This window comes from Myxocyprinus asiaticus, chromosome 32 (genome assembly GCF_019703515.2).
Source record: "Myxocyprinus asiaticus isolate MX2 ecotype Aquarium Trade chromosome 32, UBuf_Myxa_2, whole genome shotgun sequence".
In the NCBI taxonomy this organism is placed as follows: domain Eukaryota; kingdom Metazoa; phylum Chordata; class Actinopteri; order Cypriniformes; family Catostomidae; genus Myxocyprinus; species Myxocyprinus asiaticus.
In genome coordinates this window covers 27,424,788-27,432,213 of record NC_059375.1, presented here as the reverse complement: position 1 = coordinate 27,432,213, position 7,426 = coordinate 27,424,788, and the positions used below count along the sequence as shown (strand labels likewise).

Below are 7,426 nucleotides of genomic sequence, written 5' to 3'. Positions count from 1 at the left end.
ACATTTCAAACTTAATATGACCAATCATTTTGTGTATTTTTGCTCCACTATTGAAAATAGTTCCAATCAAATTCAAAGCAAGCTGAACTGTTGCATGTTGCCAAGCAATGCACAAACTGACAACCTCTCTGGAATGCTACAAACACAGACTGAGTGGAGTGATACAAACAGTAAAGCGTCCCAGTTCATTTATACTAAATAGCAGCACTACTGGAACTTTGCTTGTCCAATTAGATTAGAGGGCCAAACCTACAGTAACCTACAGTAACATTTTATAGTGACAGATCTGTCACACTGTTAAGAAAGGTTTATAAAATGTTAATTTGTTTGGTTTACAGTGTAAACACTGCATTTAGTTTTGTGTATTGAATAGCCTGGACCTGGTTAGACAAATATAGGCAGTTTCATTATGAACAAGTAGTTACAGTACTGAAGTATGCAACAGAAATGACACAGAGCATCAAGATTAGAAGGATTCAATCAAGCCTGCCAATCCACATTTCCTTTACAACTATGGCTCAGACAGTGACTATTACTAAAAGCTTAGACAAACAAACCCATGAATGTTGGCCTATGGGTTGATTTCACCATACTGGTTAAAAAAAGCCATTTCTGTTGTGACTGTCCTGTTCCCATCTGACGTGGGGATTTTTGGGTGCCAATTTCCTTTTTTCGCCTTTTGTAAAGGTGTATTAGACATTCCAAAGTGCTATAAAGCCTCTACTTCCTAATTGAGGAGTATTGTTTACAGAGGGCTCATTGAGGGACAAACTTAGCATGCGGGCTCAGCCTGAGAGCAGAAAAGAACTGTCAAAGCAGTCTAACAAGAATGATAACAAACACACTTCTTTTTTTTCTTTTTTTCAAATATACATTGCTTAGCTTTATTCATGTTCTCTTTTCATTATGAAATTTACTATAATTACATATAGTATAATAATGGCTATTATTTTCTAGAAAAAAGATTGCATAAATAATTTAAATGTCTAAATTAAAAAATAAATATGCAGTTCATTCTTCGTAACAGTCTTTTGGTCAAACAGGGTGTGGATCCATTTGTTGAGTACTCTGTTATTTAGAGGATACCGCTGAATTAGACCACACAGGTAAATTATGTACAAATGCTATTTTTGGAAACTGTTTACATTATAAAAAAAAAATCCCTTCCAGTTGCTATTTCAAATACACAAATGAAACATAAGCAAACATTGTCAGCACTGTTTAGAAAACAGGCGAGGAAGTCGTGAGCAGAGAATGCTACAAAAATGAATGGAATAGTCGTCATTAAACAGACCGAAGCCAAGATGTGTGTGTAGACAAAACTGTCTGATTTGGCATTCTCTTATCTCTTTATCCCGTGTAATATCAACCATCCAGCCCAACATTTCAAAATTAGATTCACTTCTTATTTATCTCGTCTTTCCTGTACAAAGGCAGACGTAGAGACAGGGAGGATGACGTCTTCTCTGAAGAGCTCAGTGATGGATGTAGGTGACTATTTAAATATCTGCTAGTGATTGCAGATGGCTGAATATCTCCAAATGGTTTCCACTGAAGGAGAGTGCTGAAAAGTTCTATGCCCGCAAAGTAACGCGGCGGAATTGCTGCAAATTGTGGGCCTCTTTTTCTGGTGTTCTAACAAACAGGAACTGACCATGTCTAGAGGAAATGGCTTTTTATGACTCAGATCCTAAACACAGGAATGGAACTATTTGGTAATTAGGACGTCACAGGAATACCGTTTGCGGTTCTTGACCTCTGGAGACTTGGTCCATGGAGAGCTGACACAACTTTTCAAACTCTCCGTAACAGGCCTCTAACTGCCAGTTCCGATAAGTTTCTTGTGGAAATGTAAAGTTGCGGAAACTTACACAGTGACTGGCTCAGCTACCCAGCCTGTCAAGAGGACTCAAGGGCTGGTCAAATGACCAAGGTTAAGAATTCTGGGCCTCAACAAACTGTCAGCAGCAGCGTGTCACTTGAACCCAACACCGCTGGATAGGCTAATCATATGCCACTAAGTGCCAAAAGAGGATGACAAATCTGGTATACAAACATTCACATAAGCAACACGTTTGCAGCACTTAGCAGATCGGTTGAGCTTTTGGAGTTTGACCCTAGTCTGAGTTAGCTTACCCTTCCAATGAACTTAAAACTTGAAATGAACTGCGTAGGAGTTATTCCTGAGATGGTATTCCTTCCTCAATATTATCACGAACTGATTGACACACATTCTCTGAACTAATCTCTCACAACAGCATACCTCTTTTCACTCAAAAGTCCATTAATCCTCTGGTATTCTGTAATTAAACATTTCTGTTACTGGTACTATTAAGGCTGAAGAACTCATGCAAACAGTGGCACATCTGAAATACATTGGAAAGTTGTTGGCCAGGGCAACAAGTTCATTAAATGGTAATGAGTTTATTCCTTTATTTGATTCCTTCCCTCTTTTAGTAGTTGAGCTTTTTAGTTTCGGAAGTATGTGTGCATATAGGTATTTGTATGTGTGTATGTGTGCAAGAGAGAAAGTTTTTATATCAGTTCACACATATGAATGGCTTCCCCTTCAGTAGGAATTGCTGTTGACTGTGGGCATTTTGCTACGGCCTCGCCCCTGCGGAATGCGTGTGTGCTTCTTATTGCGTCGTGGCTTCTGGGATGACAACTCCTTGGCATCTGACTGGTTGTGATGGCGAGTGTAGCGTTTGCACTTGCAAGAGGTGACCACTCGGATTTTGTATGTCCGGTTTGGTCCGTTTGGACACTGGAGCTGTATCCTCTGGGTGCGAGAGTGAGCAGGGATGCAACGGTAATCAGAGGAACTGCTTCTCCACCATTTTCCCCTTAGAATTGAATTTGGCATTAGATGAGCTGGAAGACATTGACCAGAACACACCAGTTCCTTCACTGGCTTGGCACTGCGGCAAGATCCATCTGTAATGTAGCGAGTTGAACGCAGCTCCCGACAACTCAGTTCAGAGGCTCCTACAGCACAGATGAGGAAAGAGAGAGCAAAGTGAGTGTAGAAGCAGGACAAGGAACTAACTGATTAGTATGTTTACAGAATTGTTTAGGGATGCATGTTACAGCTACCAGCACTGAGTTTTATTTACTCTGAATGGCCCTCTATGACATACTGAGTAATTGGAGGGGGCCATAATTGTTCACAGCTACAATATACAAAACAGATTTTGTTTTCTCCATCACAGTTATATAGTATACACTGCATTTTGTACTGTATGTGTTCCCAAAGGAGATTTTTTTTGGACATAAATATGGGGCTTATGTGTCCTCAAATACATTTTCTGGTTGGAATTTGGCCCAAGAGTGGAAAAATAATAAAACAATCATTTAGAGTCACTCACTATCAAATGTACAGACTCAAAAATCATACCAGATTAGTCAAGAAAACTCTTAAAGAACAAAATGCTTACAATTATAATTATGGGTTTTCTTATAATATTCCGTGTTTAATACAAGTTAAGCTCAATCGAAAGCTCAGTCGACTTGTCCCTCTTTTTCTTTAAAAATATTTACAAAAAATTATAACCTTCACACTTCTGCCTTAAAACCCTCCAAAAATTGGCCCCATTCACTTCCATAGTAAGTGCCTCACTGTAACCTTGATTTTTGCTTTGTTAAAGATAAGGAGGGACAAGTCAAAATTAATTTTGTGGTTATCAACATTATGCCATTCAAAAATGCTGTCGATTGAGATTAACTTGTATTGAACCTGGAACATTCCTTTAAGAAGTTTCTTGCAACTGGGCCCAGATCTAAAGACTCCTAACTGTGCATACTGAGATGGGACTGTGGCGAGCAAGGCGGGGCCGAGCGGTGTCTGGGCAGAGCGAGGCCTGGAAGATAAGTGGTGAATGAGTTCCACCTGTGTGCCACACCGGTCTCGTGTTCCAGTGAGGGGCGGCAGGAGTATTTAAGGAGAGGAGACAGCGGCAGATGACAGAGAGAGACGCACGAGGCTATCTGAGTGTGTGTTAATGTGTCTGCTGAAAAGCAGAGTGTGTGTCAGGGGCCGCTGAAAAGCAAACTCTTCATGTATGACACTGAAAAGGGTTTTGTGTTTATTAAATATATTCATGTTTGTCAAGCCAGTCCCAGCTTCTTCCTTTGCCATCCTTGAATTGTTACAGGGACCTAAACTTTTTGCAATGCAATTTTTTTTTACATAAGACAGCTTTGAACTCCTAAAACAATGACAACATGAGCATGGAGTATATCCAAAAGTCATTAATTTTTCAATGACTCTACGCTTAATTATGACACAACACGTTGGATGTGTCAGTTAAAGAGATGATATTGTGAGTGGAAAGATCTGTTTCCTTTTTCAGCTCCCCTCATGGAGAAGAACAAAGGATTTATGTGTGTGATGAGTTCAGGTTCTGCCTCCCCAATTCTCAGAAAACCTGATCTGATGTTTTATGAGGGCTCGTTTTGAGTGTAGGAAGGAGCTGGAAAAGAGCCAGAGGAAGATCAACATATCTCAGCATGACCCCACACTGACCACCACAGAAACTACACACGTCACCGCTTCAATAGCTGCACATTAGATTATGATATCCCCACCTCATTCCCCCACTCCCAACGAGCGACTATAACATACATGCTTGTCTTGATAACTGTTTCCTCATGCTGCAACACAACAGTTTTGGGAGTGTGCACTAGCATAATTAGATATTTGGGATTATCTTGCGTCTTCACTTTGTAAATTGTTCAATAATTTCATTACTCTGTTCATGGAGGATCTATTATTGTTATTTTTCCAAGTAATCCTGAGTACTTTTATGCCTTTAATTAAACAATAAATTAATACTTTAAGAAGAGATTTCTCAAGCACACTTTCCAAGTCCTGGACAAAACAGCACTTTTCACTTGTCATCATCGCTTTAGTCCAAAATCTTGATTTGTGTTCTCAAAACAAGCACATACAGATTTTTTTTTTAATTTTTTTTTTATTTATTTAAATTTTTTTATTTTAAATTCACATTCACAACCACACACATTGTATGTTACTATGAACCAATGTAAGTTTGAATTCAAAATAATTTTGCTTTCCACAGGTGGGAGTCATTCACCAACATACATACCCTTAAGAAATGACCCCTTAGAATAACTTCTCACATTTTAAACTACACAGACACCATACTGTTGCAATTAGATGCTTATTGAAAGGCAGACCTTGACTAATTATATAAAATTGGAGAAATGGCAAGCAAAAAACAAGGGTTATCAAAGTTAGTGCATCACTTACGCTGGTGAAATGGTAGAACAGCATGCATTCCTCCTGAAACATGCACATTTACCTTACAGAGTTTTATTTAAAAACAGTTAGCCTACATCTATTGTGAGTTACAAGATGTTGCACAGGAATTTCCAGTCTTGTGGAAAGAAATGAGGATCGTTATATAGAGTCCTTGCATATAAAATGTATGGTGAATTACCAAAGACACTGGCTGGCTTAACAAATTCTAGTAAGGAATATTACAAGAACTTGCTCTTCTATGAACAATTCATGTAATGGTGCCTAATCCATTTTTCGAGGACTAAACAGATCAAATTCCAAGATCAGTCTAATATATTTTACACTAATAGCTTATCATTTTCACACCTGTTAAGGTCATTTTTAAAATATCCAAACGTTCATAAAATTGTTCTAACATCAGCATATTCGTGTTAAAAGACACGAGAGATATTTCAGAAGCCGTCAGCGCGCCATGCACCCAAAATCTAATCATTAATGTAAGTTTTAGGTTAGTTTAGCGGTTGCTTGATCAAATTAAATTATCCAACGAAGTCAGAATTACTAGCGAAGTATAATAAGTACCAGGTGGTACGAAGTTTAGCCTATTATTTTTAAATAAAATTGAAACTACATTTTAAAATGCACATTCTGTTTGACAAAGAATCGGAGCAAATTAATCTATGTGTGTTCTAATGCTCATCTACGTTGATATTGTGTATTTATATGAATGAAATGTATATTTTTTTGTTACTTACCATAAGTACGTGAGTTTGCTGATGACCTCCTTCCCCCGTTCTTAGCCCGGTTCAGTGTGTTATTGTTAGAAAGTTGTATCTGCTCTTCGGGTCGCTGCGTGTCCTCCATGTATTCTGGTATAATTTCTGTAGCATCATTTTTAAAAACCCTCCATCCTTGCGCCGCTGTGAAGCATCCCTGTTGAAGCAGCAGCAGCAGCAACAGCAGCCGCGCGCCGTAGTGCACGAGCGCCAGTGACACCTGCATGCTGAAATGGAGCGCGAGACGTTCAGCGGGCAAACTTTCACCGGTTTCCTCTAATCGTGAGAGGCTTGCCCTTTTAAAGTACCAGTGGATTTTTTTTTTCTTCTTCTTCTTCTTCTTCTTCTTCTTCTTACTTTCTTTCTTTTCTGCAAATATCCAGACAATTAAGCGCTTACACGAAGTAGGAGGGATTTAGTCCAAGCAGCTCATTCAGAAAGTGATATGGAGGAGGGGGCATGTGCAAAAGTGTAAAGGTCAACTTTGAAAAGAGAGAAAAAGGTATTTATTGTAATAAGTAATAAGAATGCATGACGGTTTAATTCTCTGTGTTTTTCCATTATCCTTACTTAAAAAAAAAAAAAAACATCTGGTTTGCAATGAGGCACTTACAATGGAAGTGAATGGGGCCAATTTTTGGAGGGTTTAAAGGCCGAAATGTGAAGCTTATAATTTTATAAAAGCACTTACATGAATTCTTCTGTTAAAACTCAAGTATTATTTGAGCTGTAAAGTTGTTTAAATTGTCATTTTTACAATTATTTAAGGGGTTTTGACAATAAATCATCATTGCAACGAAGTTGTAAAATTGGCTATAACTTATAACACAGAAAAAGTTAGTAAGTGATTTTATCACACTAAAATCATGTTAACATGCATATTGTTTATGTCTTGTGTCTATACTTTTGAATTTTAACGTTTATGTATTGGTTCCCATTCACTTCCATCGTAAGTGCCTCACAGGAACCCACATTTTTCCTGTTTTTAAAGAAAAGGAGGGGCAAGTCAAAATAAATTTTTGTGGTCATTTTGTGGCGTCGATTGTTCTTAACTTGTATTGAACACAGAATATTCCTTTAACTGGAATGGAGCTATTAGTTTTAATACGTTTTTTATTTACATGATGATTAATGGATTGTTACATTTAAACATCCATGAGAACATCCATCTTTTCTTTAATGAGAATTAGGTCTATTAATATTTTTTATTAATTATTGTTCATTTAATTATTGATCTTTAATTATGTAAGCATACATTAATTTTGTAAGTCAGTCTTTTTATGTGCTGAAATGTTGCCTGCAATTACTGCACTATTGCAATTCCTAGTAATTATAAACTGATTTTAGTATCTGACTAGTGTTTTTTTTTTTTTTTTTGTGTGTGTGT

At 37.7% G+C, this 7,426-nt stretch overlaps 1 protein-coding gene across 1 annotated transcript; it reads right to left on the bottom strand.

Annotated features, from left to right (window-relative positions):
- Nucleotides 1-449: 449 nt before the first annotated feature.
- Nucleotides 450-6,405, bottom strand: sost (sclerostin). Its single transcript, XM_051667117.1, has 2 exons — nucleotides 6,019-6,405; nucleotides 450-2,988 (listed from the first exon to the last, which is right to left on the bottom strand). Exons 1-2 carry the CDS (start codon nucleotides 6,263-6,265, stop codon nucleotides 2,570-2,572), a joined length of 666 nt encoding a protein of 221 aa, XP_051523077.1. The 5' UTR covers nucleotides 6,266-6,405; the 3' UTR covers nucleotides 450-2,569.
- Between the last annotated feature and the right edge of the window lie 1,021 nt (nucleotides 6,406-7,426).

Coding starts and splice junctions, on each gene's coding strand:
- sost (XM_051667117.1), bottom strand. CDS start 6,265: ATGCAGGTGTCACTGGCGCTCGTGCACTACGGCGCGCGGCTGCTGTTG. Junction 2,989..6,018: donor AGCAAACTCACGTACTTATG/GTAAGTAACAAA, acceptor TCTGTGCTGTAG/GAGCCTCTGAACTGAGTTGT.